This window comes from Ochotona curzoniae, unplaced genomic scaffold (genome assembly GCF_017591425.1).
Source record: "Ochotona curzoniae isolate NIBS_2020 unplaced genomic scaffold, NIBS_Ocur_1.0 contig_2699, whole genome shotgun sequence".
NCBI lineage: Eukaryota > Metazoa > Chordata > Mammalia > Lagomorpha > Ochotonidae > Ochotona > Ochotona curzoniae.
This window is the reverse complement of record NW_024465561.1, coordinates 9,637,581-9,657,805: the sequence shown is the minus strand read 5'-3', so window position 1 is coordinate 9,657,805 and position 20,225 is coordinate 9,637,581. Positions and strand designations below refer to the sequence as shown.

The 20,225-nt window shown below is 49.7% G+C and overlaps 1 protein-coding gene across 1 annotated transcript in view; it reads left to right on the top strand.

Annotated features, from left to right (window-relative positions):
* The window catches only part of LOC121153816 (periphilin-1-like), a 36,042-nt gene that overhangs the window by 130 nt on the left and 15,687 nt on the right, over positions 1–20,225 (top strand). The window contains exon 2 of the mRNA XM_040976559.1: positions 2,641–3,160. Within this exon, the coding sequence (XP_040832493.1) occupies positions 2,641–3,160 (520 nt within the window). The remainder of the gene's footprint in view (positions 1–2,640; positions 3,161–20,225) is intronic.

Here is a 20,225-nt window from a genome sequence, read left to right as displayed (position 1 = left end):
CAGGGACGGCTTAGTGCACACAGCACAGTCCTCCGGTCCAGGTCCCAGACACAGCCCACAGACAGAGTGAGACGGCACACGGTCACAGTCTCCTGTAGGCTGGGTGGCCACAGACTCCCCACCCAGGAGAGTCACGGCAGCAAGGAGGACCTGCTCGGGACACTCAGGAAGTGACCTGCAATCTTGTTCCCCTTCTGCTTGAGCCCTGCAGCGTCAAGACTCTTCCAGAAATGCTGGCCACAGTTGGGTGAGATGACCCAGTAATAAGTTCAAGTCCATTCAAACCCCAGGAATGAAAAAAAAAAAAAAAAGGAATACAGGATTCTAAGGGAGAGATTGCGTGGGCATAGCACCTCTGGCATGGCTGTGTGAGTGCTGGAATGCTGACTGTCCCTTCCAGCCCTGTTACACTCCGCTCTCACTTTATTCCCCACGTGCGGTGGCCCAATCTCCCACCAGCATTCCACCAACAACAATCTCCCAGAAGCAGCCCAAATCCTGGAGACGCTTCCAGGCACACAGCTTTCGCATCATACACACATCCCTTCTCCCATCACCGTGGCCAGGCAGCACAGGGCCCTGGCCAAGCCCATCGGAATTACCTTCCACTACCCAAAAGCGAAGGGTTCCAAACACAGAAACAAACAACAAGAGAGGCCATCCCAAATGAGTGCCAGCAGAGGTCGGGCACTCTGATGCATCCTCTCTCCCTGGGCAGGGCTTGTCTGGTTGCAGGGTGCGACTACCACTGTGAGCCCTCTCAGCACCGCCAGGCCCAGGACACCCCTGTGGGGAGGTCACCTTACCCCTGTCAGTTGTAGCAGGAGCCAGTGGGCATGCTCCTGGTACAGGTCCCTCACCTCCAACTCCCTCCTATTTTCCTCTCTGGGTGTCTCCCAGTTCTTCCTGTGTCTGAATTTCTGCCTTCCTTGTTTTTTTTTTTTTTTAAGATTTATTTTTATTATTTTTTATTGGAAAGGCAGATATACAGAGAGGTGAGACAGAGAGGAAGATCTTCCGTCCAATGATTCACTCCCTAAGTGAGCGCAACGGCCAATACTATGCCGATCCAGAGCCAGGAGCCTCTTCCGGGTCTTCCAGGCGGGTGCAGGGTCCCAAAGCCTTGGGCCGTCCTCAACTGCTTTCCCGGGCCACAGGCGGGGAGCTGGAAGGGAAGCGGGGCTGCTGGGATTAGAACCAGCGTCCATATGGGATCCCGGGCGTGCAAGGCGAGGACCTTAACCACTGCGCCACCGCACCGGGCCCCCTTCCTTTTGTTTTTAAAAGATCGTTATTTCCTCCTACAGGGAAGCACAGTGACATACATAGAGTAACAGAAGCTTCCATGTGCTGGGTCACTCCCCAGGGGCCCGCAGTGCCAGCCAGGAGTTAGGAGCTCTGCCCCAAGTCTCCTGTGCAGAGAGGCCAGAACCCATGCACTGCATTTTCCCCATCCCTGGCTGCCTCTCAGGATTACGTATGAGCCAGGACTTGAACCAGCCACTCTGGTATGGAATTTTGGCATCCCAAACAGCAGCTTCACCAACGCCTGCCCTTGGGTCTACTGCCCCCAAGGAGCCCCAACATGACAGAGGGGTGAGTGTGGAGGAGAGAGGGGAAGCCAACAGGACCAGGAAGATCTCTACTAGCCAAAGACCCAGGCCTGTCTTCCGCAGCCCCAGGTCCTGGTCTGCCATCAGAAGTGCCCAGGGTCCATGCACCCAAGCTCCAGAGCCTGCAGCAGGCCAGCAAGGAATGCAACAAACATGGCTGAAGGTCCTGGGAAGGGAACAGTCCTTACCACTCAGGGACAGGCTGGCAGGAAGGAAGAAACCAGCAGCGGACCCATGGGGGAGGAGCTGGCCTCTGCCTGGCCCAGGCTCAGAGCAGGCGTTAGGGCGGCCCCCTGCAGGAAGGAATCTACCTGCGAACTCCTAAAACAAACCCCGGGTGGGGCAGCAGTGAGGGGTCGGGACCTGGTTAACGCTTTTCTCTTTTTTAGTCACTCGTTTCTGGAAAAGTCCATCACAGGCCCCATTTTCGAGTGGAAACCGAGAAACGAGGGAGGAGGTTCAGTAATTGCCCAAGGTCACACACAGGAAGCCGGCGGTTACCGTGCACCGCGAGAGAAGGCCCTTGAAGTGGGATGTCCAATCTCATGGGAACCCCAAAAAGGGTGTGTGCTGCCCCCCTGGAGTCTGGCAGCTCAGCTCCTGCCTGGGCCACGGTTCTCCTAGAATTAGCCTTGGGGCGCTTTAGTGCCCTTTCCCAGGGGGCCTTCCCAAGCCCTCCCTGCAGGCAGTGCCTCCGGATTGAGGTCGGTCAGCAGGAGAGGAGGGAGCCCAGCCGCGAGTACCCCGGGCCGTGCTGACCACTCATCCCAGGAGACACAGGGTGTGCTTGTCTGCTGAGCCGCCCAGCCGGGCCAGCGTTCCAGCCACCTTCAGGCAGGCGGTTGAGTGAGCGCCGCCTTTAGGTTTCCCCTGGGCGGTCACCTTTGCATCCCAGGCCTCACCAAGCGCGTCCTAGGCCGCAGCCCCGGCACCTCAGCCCGGCCGCCCGCGGGGGTGCCTCTGGGCGGCCAAGTGGCGGCAGGCATCTGTGAAGCGGGCCAGCACCCACCTCCTCGGTTGATCGCAGGGCTCTTCCGTCCACATCTCAGCGCCTGGCCAGGACGCCGCCGCCCCTGCAGGCCTCCACGTGGGCGCCGGCGCAGCGCGCCGCAGCAGGCGGGCCTTCCCCGGCGCCGCCCTCGGCGCGCAGCCTGCGCTCCACGTGCTGCGTGTTTACTCACGTGACGCGGCTCCGCCCCGGCCCGCCCCCGGCCCGCCCCCCGCGCCCGCCACGCCGCGGCTGTCGGTCCCAGGCCCGGGCTGCCCCGCGCCGGCCACGCCACCGCTGTCGGTCCCAGGCCCGGGCTGCCCCGCGCCGGCCACGCCACCGCTGTCGGTCCCAGGCCCGGGCTGCCCCGCGCCGGCCACGCCACCGCTGTCGGTCCCAGGCCCAGGCTGCCCCGCGCCGGCCGGCCTCGCCACGAGTGCCCGGGCGCTCTGCTGCCTGCTCGGGCGCTTTGGGGTGCGCGCCGAGGGAGAGGCGGGCCCGGCCGAGTCGGGAGTGCGCAGACGCCCCGGCTGCGTCTCCGCCCCCGCGCGCCCCGCGGGTACCGCTGCGGCTGGAAGCCGGTGCCCGGGCCGCTCTGGGTCAGCCCTTGTCCAGGGAGACCACGGAAGGCAACCGAAAGAAGTAACGCTCGGACCTCCCTCTGCGCCCCTCGGCCGAGCCACCGCCTGCTTGGTTTTTTGGCTGCGTCTGTTGCCTTTCCTTTTCGCCGGGTTGCTGCCGATCAGGACGCAGGCCTCAGCAACCTTGTGCTTTAAGATTTGTTTATTTGGAAAGGTAGGCTGACGAGCGAGAGGGACAGGAAGAGATCCACCGCGATTACTCCCCAAATGGCCTCCGTGGCCAGGAGTAGGCCATGATAAAGCAAAAAACTCAAATTCCCATATGGGCAGCAGCGGCCGAAGGATTTGGGTCAGCATCTACTGCCTTTCCAGGTACGAGGGATCAGAAGCAGAGCAGTTTGGTCTTGAACCCGTGCTGCAACACGGGCTGCTTGTGTGGCAGGCAGCGCCACAGCCCAGCCCCTGCAGTGCAGCATTCCCAGCCACAACCCTGCCAGAGCTGAGTTTGACAGGCCTTTCTGAACCAGCATGTGTGAGACAGAAGATTGTTTAATCTGTGCAGTGAGTGGAGGCCTTGCCTGTCCACGCCCCAGACAGGGCTTCCATCTTTCACATTCTGTTCAAATTATTGTTTATTTAACTTCTTTGAAAGATAGAAAGCCCATCTCTAAATGGGACTGGCTAGGCTGAAGCCAAGACAGGCTCTCAATCGAGGTCTCCTCAGAGGACATCAAGGGCAACCATCACCCGTGCTCATCCAGGGGATGCTGAGCTCCATGAGAGATGCTGTTGACCCTAGCAAATGCCAGCCCAGGGCCCTTCCTGCTGACTAACCTGACCAGAAGCCCAGCATCTCTGCTGCCTCCTCCACACTCCTCCCCACTCCCCCAGCCATCCACCATCACTTTCTGCACCTCTTGGGCTCATCAAAAGTCAGAAAAATAAACAATCCTGCCTTCAGAGCCTGCTGCTGTTGAACATGGTACTTCAAATCCAGGCCAGTGGCCAAGAGTGACAACCGAGGGATGGAGGCAAAAGGCAGTATGTTAGAAAACATTTGGTAGACAGTTTTGAACTAATGAGTGGGACAGGACAGTTTATTGAGATTAGAACATAGGGTTGGCATTGTAGAACGGCAGGGCAAGTGGCCGAATGTGATGCTGGCTTCCCACAGCAGAGCAGCAGTTTTCACTCCATCCAGCTGCTCTTCATCTGATACAGTTTCTTCCCAGTGTGCCTTGAACTTGCTAGGGCTGAGAGCAGCATGGAGCTCCTGGCGCTTGACTTCAGCCTGGCTTAACTCCAGCTGTCAGAGTCATTTAGGGAGTGAACCAGTGGATGAAAGAGCCCTTCTTTTCAACTCACTCAGTCTTCCAAATAAATGAAAATAAATAACATCTCTTTAGACAGAACACTTGGCAAATTAACTTGGTGGGAAAATCAAACAGGTAGTTTTAAAACAGAGTGTATAGAACTGGATTCCTCTGCAGTAAAAATGTGTTCCTCGAGAATGTAATAAAAATTCGTCCTGTACGGGACTGATATATTAGGCATTAGCCTATTGAAAAACACACAAGATGTTTAAGGAGAAAAATCTAAATTGTTTTTTTTTTTTTTTTAATTTTTTTTTTTTATATTATTTTTTTTTTTTCATTGGAAAGGCGGATATACAGAGAGGAGAGACAGAGAGGAAGATCTTCCGTCCGATGATTCACTCCCCAAGTGAGTGCAACGGGCCGATACTATGCCGATCCGAAGCCAGGAGCCTCTTCCGGGTCTCCCACGCGGGTGCAGGTTCCCAAAGGTTTGGGCCATCCTCGACTGCTTTCCCAGGCCACAGGCAGGGAGCTGGAAGGGAAGCGGGGCTGCCGGGATTAGAACCGGCGCCCATATGGGATCCCGGGCGTGCTAGGCGAGGACTTAACCACTTGCGCCACCGCTCCGGGCCCGAAAAATCTAAATTGTTAATGCAGAGATTTTAAAATGGTCTATTTATTTATTTTTTTAAAGATTTATTTATTGATTGGAAAGTCAGATATACAGGGAGGAGGAGAGACAGAGAGGAAGATCCTCCGTCCGATGATTCACTCTCCAAGTGCGTGCAACAGGCAGATGCTATGCCGATCCAAAGCCAGGATCCAGGAACTTCTTCTGGGTCTCCTACATGGGTGCAGGGTCCCAAAGCTTTGGGCTGTCCTCGACTGCTTTTCCAGGCCACAAGCAGGGAGCTGGATGGGAAGTGGAGCTGCCGGGATTAGAACCTACGCCCATATGGGATCCTGGTGCGTTCAAGGCTAGGCCACGCTGCCGGGCCCAAAATGGTCTATTTAAAAACACCGTAAATGATGGAGAAATGCCTTAAGTTTAAAATAATTTGAGTTTTCTACCAAATAATCAATATATTTAATACAGTTTCAGTAGCAAGTGTGGCCTAATGGCACAGGAATTGGAAAGTAGATTCTACAGTGTTGTGGAATAACACTGGTCCATAAGCCATCAAGACAACTCTGCAAAAGGGTAAAGGGACGGTTGTTGGCGTGATGCTGAAACCGGTAGCCAGAGTATACTAGTGACTCAGAAACCCAGAGGTCTGGCTTGAAGAGTCGAGGATAAACTCAGCTACATGCTAACGTGTGACAGAGATAAAATCACAGATGTTGGAGAAAGGCTAAGCTGTGTAGTCGATGGTACTGGAAATGATGGTGCTTTGCATTGATTTATTTTCATTTTATTTGAAAGGGAGAGAGACAGAGATCTTTGTCCACTGGTTCACTCCTCTTTTGCCTGCAGCAGACAGGGCTGAGCCAGGCCAAAGCCTGTGGCTCCATGCAGCTCTCCCCTCTAGGTGGCAGGGACTCAAGGACCCAAGCCACCTGCTGCTGCCTTCCAGGGTGCACTTTAGAAAGGGTAAGGGCCCGTTGTGGTGGCCTAGTGGCTAAAGTCCTGGCCTTGTACCTGCTGGGATCCCATATGATCGCAGGTTCTAATCCCGGCAGCTCCACTTCCCATCCAGTTCCTTGCTTGTGGCCTGGGAAAGCAGTCAAGGATGGTCCAAGGCTTTGGGACCCTGCATCTGTGTGAGCGACCTGGAGGGAGTTCCTGGCTGCTGGCTTTGGATTGGTACAGCACCGGATGCTGCGGTCACTTGGGGAGTGAATCATCAGACAGAAGATCTTCCTCTCTGTCTCTCCTCCTCTCTGTATATCTGACTTTGTAATAAAAATAAATAAATCAAAGAAAGGGAGAGAGGGAGAGAGGGAGGGAGGGAGAAAGAAGGTGAGGAGCCAGGACTGAAACCAGGCCTGCAGTGTAGCTTACGGGCATCCCCAGCGGGGTCTAAACCACTTCACTAGATGTCTCCTCCAAGGAAGTGTGGCATTCTATCACGGAGGAAACCGGTTAGGATGAGGTGATGCTTTACCCTTGGGTGTGAAGCCGCTGTACATGCAGGCTTCCTCTTATTCCTCACTCCACTGCAGCTCATTGATCAGCAGGAACCGAGTGCTCATTCCTCAGAGGGCCCTGACCAAGCAGCTGTGATGCTGGCAAGAGGACGCAGCCTCGCTGGATGGCGAAAGTGGGACTGAAGAAGGTTGATTCCAAAGCAGCCTTCCTGAAAACGGCATCACACACTGTCAACATATCGCATAGGGGTGTTGCCAAAGCAGCGAACATTCGGAAAGTTCCTTGAAAAGGCTCGAGAAGCCACTGGAATGCTTCAAGCAGGAGAAAATGAGAAGAAAGACCAGAAACTTCAAACGGAAGACAGTTAAAGACGGTAAAACCCTCTCAGACCTGACTGACCAAGAATCTGAAAAAGACGACAGCCAGCAGTGTGACTCACCGTCATATGAGAGGGTTCGGGCTAGAAAGAAACAGTATGTATGTGCCGAGTGTGGCAAAGCCTTTAGTCAGAACGCAAACCTCACAGTACACAAGCGAATCCACGACGGGGAGAAAGCATACAAGTGTAAGGATTGTGGAAAAGCCTTCAGTCACAGCTCCAACCTTGTTGTTCACCGGAGAATTCACACTGGCTTGAAGCCCTACACGTGCCGTGAGTGTGGGAAATGTTTCAGTGGTAAGTCACACCTCATTCGGCACCAGGGAATCCACAGTGGGGAGAAAACATACGAATGTAAGGAGTGTGGGAAGGCCTTTAGTCGGAGTTCAGGACTGGTTTCACATCCACGGAGTTCACACTGGAGAGGAGCCTTACACCTGTCTTGAGTGTGGGAGAGTCTTTAGCCGCAGTTCAAACCTTACTCAACATCAGAGAATGCACAAAGGGAAAAAAAGGCTTACAAATGTAAGGAGTGTAGGAAAACCTGTGGTTCTAATACGAAGATTATGGACCACCAGAGAATTCACACTGCGATGAGTGTGGCAAAGCTTTCATCCTAAAGAAAACCCTCAGTGAACACAAGAAGATATAAAGTAGCTAAATGAACAGGTAGTTTAACATCCCTGTGAAGGAAGGTATTTCTTGTGTGACCCGAAAGGTCATCCATAGATGAAAAAGGGATGGATTTTTGACAATGCATAAGCAAAAAAAGGTGCTTTATTACAGACCAAAATATAATATGCTGAACTACAAGTCAACAAATTGAAATACCTGGAATAACTAAGGAACCCCTAAAATATCAGCACAGTAAGCTAAGGGATGAAAGAACACCTTTCAAAGAAACTAAAATCAGAATGACCAAGCCGTGCCAAAAGAGGCTCACCCACCCTAGTGGTCCAGAAATGGCAAAGCAAAGAAGCAGAGTCCCCACTGTCCCCCCAGCCTGGGTAGAATGGAGGCCAGGAGAAGCTCCCATATGCTGTCAGTGGTGTGTGCCCAGATACAGCCAAGCATCTGTGTGCACACTAGGGCGAGGCTGAGGTTGTGGAGGTGGAGTAGGAGCAGGCACCGCCGGAGACAGCCCTGCACTTGCACAGCGCTGAGAGACAGGCGCGTCTCTTCGCTGCACCTTGGCACCTCCTTGCATCACCCTCCTCCAGCCCTGTGCCTGGGGAATCAGGTGTACACTGGAGCGGTGGCTCAGAGGCCTCAGTGATATGGAGGACAGCAGATGCAGGTGTCTCCCCGGCGGACCTAGTCACCAGTGTTTGCTGAGTGGAGACAGTGATAGCAACTTTGGTGGAGGGCAGAGTGGCTGGGTTCTTGGGCCCTAGGCAGATAACTTGGGCAACCAGGTGAAGGAATACTGAGCACAAAGGGCAGCATAGCTCTGCCCTGCTTTGCAGCACAAATGCTGCAGAAGGCGTTTATGGGTTTCTGTGTTTTTGTTACTGGTCTCCCGGTCCTGCCCTCAAAGTGACTTTTGACCCAAGGAAGAGGGAAGGTGAGTGGGAGCTGGGCTGGGGGGTTGCTGGGCAGGTAGGGTGTGTTTTCACTACTGTGAGAGAGCAGACATCGGAGGGTCCAGGAGTTTGCAGACAGGTGCAGGCAGATGGGCTCTAGGGACAGAGCCCTGGCCTTAGAGTTCACACGTGTGTCCCAAATTCTTTGCTTCTTGCATAGATGTGAGCTGGGGCTGGAAACCTGGGCATAGCAGATCTTGTTTTCTTCCTAGTGTGTTGGGAATAAAAACAAAGCTTGACTCAGGGAGCAGGTGGCAGGGATCAGGGAAAGAAGATGCTTGGAGCCAGGAGGTTATCATTCCTTGGGTTGTTTTTGTTTGTTGGGTTTTTTTTTTTTTTAACAAACTTAAAAAAATTTTTGTTTGTTTGTTTATATTAGAAAGTCAGACACACCGAGGGGAGAAGAGACAGAGGAAGATTCATTCTCCAAGCGGCCACCACGGCCAGAGCTGAACTAATCCAAAGCCAGGAGACAGGAGCTTCTTCCTGGTCTCCCACACGGGTGCAGGGTTCCAAGGCTTTGGGCCGTCCTCCACTGCTTTCACAGGCCACAGGCAGGAAGTTGCATGGGAAGCAGGCCTACCGGGATTAGAACCGGTGACCATATGGGATCCCAGCATGCTCAAGGCGAGGACTTTAGCTGCTAAGGCTACCACTCTGGGCCCTTAACACACATTTTTTTTTTTTTTTTCAGTAAAAATGTTTACTGGGCCCGGCGCGGTGGCGCAAGTGGTTAAAGGTCCTCGCCTTGCACGCCCGGGATCCCATATGGGCGCTGGTTCTAATCCCGGCAGCCCCGCTTCCCTTCCAGCTCCCTGCCTGTGGCCTGGGAAAGCAGTCGAGGACGGCCCAAAGCTTTGGGACCCTGCACCCGCGTGGGAGACCCGGAAGAGGCTCCTGGCTTCGGATCGGCATAGTATCGGCCCGTTGCGCTCACTTGGGGAGTGAATCATCGGACGGAAGATCTTCCTCTCTGTCTCTCCTCTCTGTATATCCGCCTTTCCAATGAAAAAATAATAAAAATAAATATTTTAAAAAAAAAAAGAAAGAAAAAAAAATGTTTACTTTTGCAATGAGAACTGCGCACACACATGCAAAAACCTTTGGTATATAAACGAAAAGTCTACAAACTCCCCGCTACAAATGCAAGTCTCAGATTCACAGACATAATCATTGGCCAAGCAATCTGTGCATACAGTGCAGCGGGGGTTTGTACACACACCCCTTACTCTCAGAGAAAGACTAAGATTGGCTAGTATTGTGGGGAAGAGTGGATGGCTGCTGAACACACCTTTCTGATCCCTGGAGTGGAGACCTCTTTAAAGCCGAGAGCAAGGGATACCTTAACCCAGGGAACTCTGATTCCAATGCAGCATGGCTTCAGGACAAAGCTGTACTTCAAGCTGGTCTTGTTTAACATGCTGTCAACTCGGCCTGCGCGTTCTGGAGCAGTGCTTGGCAAGGTGTACGGAATGGTGAAGCAGGGGCCATGTGATGGTCAGTCTCCCCAAGGAGGGGCCTCTGCATTGGCATCAGTAGCCCGAGTCGAGGAGATTCAGCCTTGCCAACATGAGTGAGCGTCTTCTAGCCTGGCCAGTGCTCAGATGGCACAAAAAGGCTGAGGGAAAGATGCCCTGTGCTTTGGAGCTGGGGCACCCAGCTGCTGCCACCCTCACACACAGGCCAAGCACCTGGCTCTTGCACCTTTGATTGTAGACAGAGGCACACCCCCAGGAGTGCCCACCCAGCTGACCAAGGGTTTGGAGCCTGTGGGCCTCTGTGAACAGGTGTACCCATTCTGTTAAAAAAATTAACTGTCTTTCTGTCTCTCTCTCCCTGTTCTGTGTTACAAATAAATAAGGATTTCAAGAGGCAGGTGCTTGGGACAGAAGTTAAGATGTTGCTTAGTTAAGATGACTTTCATATAGGAATACCTGGCTTTGCATCCTGGCTCCACTTGGAATTCTAGCTTCCTGCTAATATGCATTCTGGGAGCTCATTGTCTGGGCCCCTAACACCAGTGTGGGGGTCTCGGGTTGGGTTCTGGGCTCCTGGCTTTGGACTGGTACAGATCTGGCTGTTGCAGGCATTTGGAAGATGAACTAACAGATGGAAAATTTGGCTGTCTCAGTCTGTTTGCTTTTAAAGTAAATAAAAATAAATGAACAAAAAATAGAGTGAAGTTAAAACAAAGGGAGAACAACCTTCAAATGGTGGCAGCGGGGTGTTAAACCAGAACCCTCTGCGACTATACAGGCTGCAGTCCTGGGAAACCAGGGCAGGGTGGGAATGTAACCCAGGCCGGGCCTGAGTGAGGCCCTGGCTCCTGGGATTGTTCTGGCAGTGAAATGGTCAACGTGGAGTTGCTGCCCGCTACCTCGTCGCCCTGGATAGACAGTGCCAGCCTGCTTGCTGTGTCCTAGGCTTGAACGTCAGAGGTGCAGCTGGGAATCCAGACTCCAAACACCATGTGCTTGCCTTCATTCTGTTCTCTGAGTCCACTCACTGAGTGCCCATCACAGGGCACGAGGGTGAGACATGCTTTCTTAGTGGCATGGGACTGTGAGTGCGTCCCGTGTCACTGCACAGGCTAAATATTCCTTCTGCAGTGGTTGGGCTGTGTACCGCCTTCAGGTTTGTGCATTTAAAAATGTTTTCATGGGGCCTGGCATGGTAGCCTAGTGGCTAAAGTCCTCACCTTGCATGCATCAGGATCCCATATGGGCACTGGTTCTAATCCCAGCGACTCTGCTTCCCATTCAGCTTCGTGCTTGGGGGTTGGGAAAGCAATCAAGGACAGACCAAAGCCTTGAGGCCCTGCACCTACATGGGAGATCAGGAAGAGGTCCTGGCTTCTGACTTTGGATCAGCTCAGCTCCGGCTGTTGTGGCCACTTGGGGAGTGAATCATCAGACGGAAAAATCTTCCTCTCTGTCTCTTCTCTCTGTGTGTCTGACTTTGTAATAAAAATAAATAAATCTTTAAAAAAAAAAGCTTCTATGGGCCAGTGTGTTGATGCCATGGGTTAAGCCACTGCCTGTGCTATGCATCCCATATTGCAGTGCCAGTGTGAGTCTCTGCTGCTTTGCTTCCACCCAGCAGCACACAACTGCTTGGGCCCTTGCCACCCATGCTAGCGATCAGGCTGGACTTCTGCATTGCCAGTGTCAACCCCGTCCTTTAGGGCCTGATCCAGCAGATGGCAGATCTCTCTTTAAAGTACTCTGTCTTTCAAAGAAAAGTCTTGAAAAAACATTAGTTCAGTGATAAGGACTGCAGGAATGGGCCTTAGTAGGTAGGGGTGTAGGGGCTGGCATCCCTGGGAGATGTCTGATTTCACCATTGGCAGGGCTTCCATCTGTCCAAACCCCTCAAGTCAGAAATGGGGAATTGCTTGCTCTAGATCACTGGGCAGGTCAGTATGGAGCAGGGGAGCCTGGATGCTGTTGGCGGGCTTTGGACGTTCACCGTGGGCAGCCTTCACCATGTGCCTGCCTGCTTGCATGACATGACGGAGTGACAGCCCTGGCCCGATGGGGGCAAGCCTCCAGGGGCTGCAGCAGACAGGGCCTGGGCCTGGCAGGCTGGGGCTCAAGGGCTGCCCCTCCCTCCGACTCAACCTCCTGTCCAGCAGTGCCCCATGTTCCCTGTGTGTGAGAATCTGCTTTATCCTCTGATAGACACTGCCAAGGTGGTGCTGTTGGGGGTTTTCTCTCTGCATTTTAAAGTTTATTTTAAGATTAAAGTTGCACATATATTTTTAAAATGTGTGAGGTATGATTTCACCATAAGGCATTCTCATTTCAAGTTTTTTTTAAAAGACTGATTTTATTATTTTGAAAGAATTACAGAGAAAGAAGGAGAAAGAGAAGAGAGCTTCCATCTGTGGATTCACCTCAGTGTTTCCCTCGTCCCCCCCACGCTGCCACAGTGGTCAGTGCTGGGCCAGGCTGAAACCTGAGCAGAAACCCACTGAAGTGCCACACACGCTGGCACGTCAATGAGTGATCTGGCATTGCAGATGGTACTTCAGCTTACTGCACCACAAGGACCGTTTTCAAAAAGATGTACTAAATAACTTGATGCTGGTGCTTGACCATGAAACGGTAGTCTCATCCTTACAACGTGTGCTGTACTTCACAATGCGGGACTGTGGCTTAAAGTAAATGATACTCACATTTTGAAAAATAAAATAAAATAAAAAAGATGTGCACCAAGGGTGTGCGTTTGGCACAGGGGTGAAGTTAATGCTCGGGAAGTCTGCATCCCAAAGTCAGGTGTGAAAAGCTCAATCCTGATCAGCATGGGTTCCAGGAACCCAAATGATGCAGGCCTCATCGCTGCCTGCCAGGGTTTAGCAGGAATCTGGGCTAGGGAATGGAGTCAGGCCTGGAACCCAGGCACTCTGGTACGGATGTGGGCGTCCTAACAGGTGTCTTGACGGCTAGCTCAAGCTCCAACCCCCCACCCCCACTGTGCTTCCTTTTTTCTTTTTCTTTTCTTTTAAGACTTACTTATTCTACTTGAAAGAGTTACAGAGAGAGGGGAAGTGGGAAAGGGAGAGAGAAAGAACCTTCCACCTGCTGGTTCATGCCCCAAATGGCTGCAATAGCCAGAGCTGAGCTGATCCAGAGCTGGGAGTGAGGAACTTCTTCCTGGTCCCCCAGGTGGGTGCAGGGGGCCTGAGACCTAGGGCCGTCCTCTGCTGCTTTCCTAGGCCCTCAGTGAGGAGCTAGATGGGAAGTGTAGCAGTCAGGATTCAGACTGGTGCCCAAAGGGGATGCCAGGGCTGCAGGAGGATTAGCTTGCCTGCTCTGCTGAGTACCTGCCCTCCACCCCAGCTTTTCAATTGGTTGTTTATCTTCCTTATTATTGAGATAAACATCAGGGTAATGTCCTTTACCAAAAAGATGTAGTGACAATATTTTCTCTGTCTGTGCCTTGCCTCTTCATAAGTCTTGAACTTCAGGTTTTACTTTTTGTGAAATGTAACCTTCCTTTTTCTTTGATGGTTTATACTTTTTTGTTTATTGAGAAAATCTTTGTCTAATCCAAGTCACGAATATTTTCTCTTGCTAATTTGATTATTAGAAATTGCTATATGTTTTATATTTAGGTCTATGGATTCCTTTGAGTTAAACTTTTATACGTATGCTATTCCATTAATTGTATATCAATATGCTATTTTGATATATAATTATTATATTTATATTACTATTTTGATTACTTTAGCTTTACAATTAATGTTAAAATCAGGTAACAAGTATATTCGAAATTGGTTCATGTTTTTTTCTAATTGTTTTAGTTGTTTAAAATCTTTTGCTCTGTCATCTAAATTTTTTTTAAATGTGCTATTATTTATTTGAGAGAGTTACGGAGAGAGGGACAGAGAGAGAGATCTTCCATCCACTGGTCCATCTCTGGGTGGCCGCAGCAGCCGGGAGCCAGGAGTTCATCCAGGTATCCCACCTGGGTTAAAGGGTTCAAGGCCTTGGGCCGTCTGCTGCTGCTGCTTTCCCCGGGCTGTTAGCAGGGAGCCTGTTTGAAAGTGGAGGAGCCGGGGCTCAAATCATCACCGTATGGCTTTAGCCCCCTATACCACTATGACGCGTTGAAACTGTGGATCTGTTTGAAAAGAACTGACATTTTCATGGTATCACATCTTCCAATCCATGACATGGTGAATGCATATACCTCTGTTTATTCAGGACTTCTTCAATTTCTTTGAACAGTATTTTCAGCATACAGCCCTTTAACATATTTTGTTAGGTTTATCCATATTTATTTCACCTTAAAAAAAGATTTAAAAAAAAAGAAATTATTTATTTGAAAGGCAGAGTTACAGAGAGAGCTTCCATCCACTGGACCACTCCCTCGGTGGCAGCAATGGCAGGGGCTGGTCAGAGCAACGACAGAGGCCAGGAAATCCATCGCAGGCTCCACTTATGCGGGAACCGGACTCTTCCTCTGCCTTGCCAGGTGGATTGGCAGGGAGCTGGATAAGGGGTGGAGCACGCGGGACTCAGCAGCCAGCCCTCGCGAGATGCCAGTGTTGGAGGTGGCACCAAAGTGGTGTTGATTTTTAAATTTTGGTGTCTAATCATTTTTATCTCCTTTGCGTACATTCACGTGTGTGTGTGTGTGTGTGTGTGTGTGTGTTTCTTTTTTTGTATAGACAAGCATTTGTGAACAAAGTCCGATTTGGGCTTTCCTTTCTGATCTGTTTCCTGTCTTTGGTCCTGTGTCCGGCCTTCCAGTGCGCTGTGGAGTGTGAGCAGGGAGAGGAGGCTGCCTGCCCGGGCTGACCTCGGGGCAGCGTGCGTTCTTCCACCGTGAAGGGCAATGTTAGACTTTGGCTTTCCTAAGATGCAATTTTTTTTTTTTTTACAGATTGAGAATGTTCCATTTTTTTTGTTTATTGAGCTTTTTTTTGACAACTCTTTTTTTTTTTTTTTACTTTTTTTTTTTCAAAATAGATATTTAATTTTTATTTGAAAGGCAAAGAGTTATAGAGAGAAGGAGAGACAGGTCTTCCAATCGCTGGTTCATTCTTCAAATGAACCATTCTTCATTCTTCAGCAACCGGGACTGAGCCAATCTAAAGCCAGGAGCCAGGAGCTTCTGTGTTTCTCCCACACATGTGCAGGGCCCCCAGGACTTGGGCCATCCTCTGCTGCCTTCCCAGGCCATAGCAGGGAGCTGGATTGGAAGTGAAATAGCCAGAACTCAAACCGGTGCCTATGTGGGATACTGGCACCATGCCATGGCACTGGCCCCAGTCTTTTTGTAGCCATATGTGCTTTTTCTTTCTTTTTTAAGATTTTTTTTTTAAGATTTTTATTGGAAAGTCAGATATACAGAGAGGAGGAGAGACAGAGAGGAAGATCCTCCGTTCGATGACTCACTCCCCAAGTGACCGCAGCGGCCAGAGCTGAGCTAATCCAAAGCCAGGAGCCAGGAACTTCTTCCGGGTCTCCCACGCAGGTGCAGGTCCCAAGTCCCTGAGCCATCCTCGACCGGTTTCCTAGGCCACAAGCAGGGGGCAGGATGGGAAGTGGAGCTGTCAAGACTAGAACTGGCACCCAGGTGGGATCCCAGTGCCTTCAAGGTGAGGACTTTAGCCACTAGGCCACCGTGCTGGCTCCATATGTGCTTCTTCAAGTGTCTTTTCTGCATCCATTGAAATTATGTGCTACTTCCCCATGATTGAGTTATATGTTTAACCAAATTACTTCCTCGTTTTTGACCAGATCTGCCCCATGTTGTGATAATGCCCACCTTTTTTATATTTCTAGATTTGGTTTGTGAAAAAAAATTTTTTATCTTCGTTTAGCAGTGCTATTGGTCTGTTGGGTTTTTTGTTTTATTTTTTTTCTCATAATATTTCTGTCTTGTATTGTTGGCCTTGTAAAACAACTTGGCAGATATTGCTTCCTGTGTCATGTTTAGATGGACTTTTCGTGGGCTTGGTGAGGTTCCTTGTTTATGTTTGATGAAAGTCACCAGTGAAATTTGTCCAACCTTGAGTTTTCTTTGTAGAAAGGACAATTCAATCCAATTTAGAAATGGATAAGCGAGGCTTAGAATTTCTGTCTTCTTATGTCTCCAGTTTCTTTTGTTTTCTTTTTTTTTTTTCCCAGTTCTTTCATTTTTGTGAAGGGCAGAGAGGGAGCCCATGGCAGCCCTTGTCCCTCCCCCCTACTGTCTTCCCTGCATCTCACCGCGAGCCCTCCGTCTGAATCTGTACTGCCTACTTTATTCACTCTTTTCTCGGAAATCTCTGAGTGGCCTGGACAGACTACGTCAACAGAAGGAAGAGATTGTGGAACTCAGTTTTTAAAGTGTGGGTATGCTTGTTGCTGCCATCTGCAGTGGGAGGGGTCTGGGCACCAGGCCTTGCTGGTCCCAGGTAGACAGCCCTGGGATTGGTTGAATTAGATCCCACTGGGGAGCGTAGAGAATTACTCCTTGTTAATATGTGGGAAAAACATACACATCTGGTCATCAAAGGTGCGCTGTGGCCAGATGGAATTTGCTTTTCCTTGAAGAACTATCTCTTTTTTTTTTTTTAATTAGTCTCCCCTAAAATTGTATCATATTTACTTTTTTTTTTTTCAAAGAAAAGGCCCATTTTCGTATATTTAAAACTATTTTATTTTCATTTGTTTCAGGTTAGATTTTCAACTTTTTTTTTAAAGATTTTTATTTATTTGTATTACAAAGTCAGACATACAGAGAGAAGGAAAGAGAGAGAAAGATCTTCTGTCCAATGATATACTCCCCAAGTGACAGCCATATTTGGTACTGCGCTGATCTGAAGCCGGGAGCCAGGAACTTCTTCTGGGTTTCCCACATGGGTGCAGGGTAGCAAGTCCCTGGGCCATCCTTGACTGTTTTCCCAGGCCATAGGCAGGGAAGTGGGGCCGCTGGGATCAGAACTGGCACCCATATGGGATCCTGACGCTTTCAAGACAAGGACTTTAGCTGCAAGACCACGGCGCTGGGCCCTAGATTTTCAACATTCAGGGTAGGTTTTAGGTCTTGAGCATTTAGGTTTAGGTCAATGAGCATTTTTTTGAAGATTTAGTTTTATTGAAAAGGCAACTGCAGAAAGGAGAGACACAGAAGTCTTCTATCCACTGGTTCACTCCCCAGATGGCTGCAATGGCCAGAGCTGAGCCGAAGCCAGGAGCTTCACTGGGTCTCGCAAGTAGGTGAGGGGTCCACGGACTTGGGCCATCCTCCACTGTTCACCCAGGTCAGAAGCAGGGCGCTGGATTAGAAATGGAGCTGCAGGGACATGAGCTGGTGCCCATATGGGTCACCAGTGCCATCAGCAGAGGCCCAGCATAACACACCGCGGCCCTGACCCAGTACTATTAGCGTTTTTAAGACATGTGTTTGTTATTTGAAGGGCAGAGTGATATACAGGGAGTAACAGAGAACAAGAGATCTTCCATCTGCTTGCTTACGCCCCCAAATGGCCGCAAAGATTAAAATTAATTAATTAATATGAAGGAGGATGGACAGAAACACAGAGAGATTTTCCATTCACTGGTTCACTCCCCAAATGGCCCCTATGGCCCAGGCTAGGCCATGCTGAAGCCAGGAGCCTGGAGCTCTGTCTGGATGTCTCCTGTGGGTGGCAGGGCTCAGAGAGCTGGACCTCTTCCACTGTCCCCTCAGGCACACTGTCAGGGAACTGAATTCAAGCCCATGCTCCAACGTAGGATGTTGTCGGTGCAGCTGTCAGCTCACCGAGCCACAATGCTGGCCCCTACTAAAAGCATGCAAAGCTATAAATTTGCCCTGAAATACTGATTTGGCTGTATCTCATAAAACTTTTGAAAAAGATTTGTTTATTTTTATTGGGAAGACAGATCAGATTTACAAAGAGAATGAGAGACAGCAAGACCTTCCATCCACCGTTCATTCCCCAGATGGCTGCAACGGCTGGGGCTGAGTCGATCTGAAGCCAGGAGCCAGGAACTTCTTCCTGGTCTCCCATGTGGGTGCAAGGTCCCAAGGCTTTGGGCCATCCTCTACATCCTCTACTGCTTTCCCAGGACGGGAAATGGAGCAGCTGGGGCACTAACTTGCCCATATGGGATTCTTGTCCTTGCAAGGTGAAAATTTACACACTGAGCCATCATGCTGGGCTCTGTCTCATAAATTTTGTTATGTTCTATTTTCGTTTTCACTCATTTCAAAATTTTTTTTTGTTTATTGCCATCTGATTCCTACTTGATTGATTATGAATTTGTTATTTACTTTTATTGGAAATCTCTTATTTAGTTACTGGATATTTGGAGATTTTTCCAAATACTGTTTTTGTCACTGAATTCTAAATTGATTTCATTATGGTCAGTTTCTGTCTCTACTGACTTCAGCCTTCTGACTCACTGAGGCTAGAGTTGAGGCCCATGATGCTGTCAGACAGACATTAAACAAATCATTGAAAACACGTGCATCCTGATGCTACGGCAGTTTCACATTCTACTCTGGCTGTTAGTTACCGCGGGAGGAGTGGTGACGCCTCCACCCATGTAATTGTTCCACTTCTGCTTTCAGTTTCTTTACTCTATTTCTAAAATACTTTGAAGCTTTTCAAATTTGCACTTTTTACTTGTTTCACTTATTTTAAAGAGAGAGAGAGAGACAGAGCCTACCGGCTGATTCCCTCCCCCAAACCTGCAACAACTAGAGTTACACCAGATCTAAGTGCGGAGGCCAGAACTCAGGCTGGGGCCTCCCACAGGTGGCAGGGACCCAAGCCCTTGAACAAGCATCGCCTAGGATGTGCGTTTAGCAGGAAGCTGGCCAGGAAGCAGAGGAGCCAGACCAGAATTTAAACCAAATATTCCAATGTAGGACACAGATGTCCCAAGCAGCATCTTTTTTTAAATTAAAAAAATTTTTTAACTTTTATCTTTTCTGATTTCCCAAGCACCATCTTAATGACTACATGAAACATCCACTCCAGAACTCTTTTATTAGATGTGCATGAATCTATAATTCAGTGTATTCATGATTAACTGATCCTTTCATTCTGATGAAATGTAACTTTTTCTGCTTGCCAATATTCCTTATTCTGAGTTTTACTTAGTTTGACATTAATATACTAATAAAAGTATGCCAGCTTTTTTATTTTTAGCAATTTTTTTAAGATCCTTCATATTGAAAAGGCAAATCAGACTTGCAGAGAGAAGGAGAGACAGAAAAAAAGCTTTTCCATCTGCTGGTTCACTCCCCAAATGGCCACAACAGCTGGAGTCGAGCTGAACCAAAGCCAGGAGCCAGGAGCTTCTTCCTGGTCTCCCACGCTGGTGCAGGGTTCCAAGGCTTTGGGCCGTCCTCTGCTGCTTTCCCAGGACACAGGCAGGGAGCAGGATGGGAAGTGGAGCAGCCTGAACTGGTTCCCATACACTTGAAAAATAAAGTTAGTTATTGTCTCTGCTTTTTAATTAGAAAATTTAGAACATTTTTATTTATATATAGCATAGTTAAATAACATTGTGTATTTTGGCCATTTGTTTTGTTTGTCCCACCAATCTTGCTTTTTTGTTTTGTTTAAGATTTACTTTTATTGCAAAGTCAGATATACAGAGAGGAGGAGAGACAGAGAGGAAGATCTGCCGTCCGATGATTCACTCCCCAAGTGAGCGCAACTGCTGGAGCCGAGCCAATCTGAAGCCAAGATCCAGGAGCTCTTCCGGGTCTCCAAAGAGGGTGCAGGGTCCCAAGGCTTTGGGCCATCCTCAACTGCTTTCCCAGGGCACAAACAGGGAGCTGGATGGGAAGCAGCACCATCGGGATTAGAACCAGCGCTCATACAGGATCCTGGCACTTTCGAAGCGAGGACTTTAGCTGCTATGCTACCGCGCTGGGCCTCCTCCTCACTCTTGGGATACAGTTTCCTACCTGCATATGTTGGGTGATTGATTTTAGCGTTGACTTTGTGATGACATATTACAGAAACTCTGCATTCTTTATACTGTTCTAAAGAGTCCTGATGCCTGCCAACCCCTGCCTTATTAAGGTGTGACCATACATTGTGTTTATTTACAGTATGCAACCTAATGTTTTGGGATACGCATATACTATAAAATGCATGTGTAAGTGATTCAATCCAAGCTATTATGCTTGTCATCACAGATATGTGTCATTTCTCTGAGT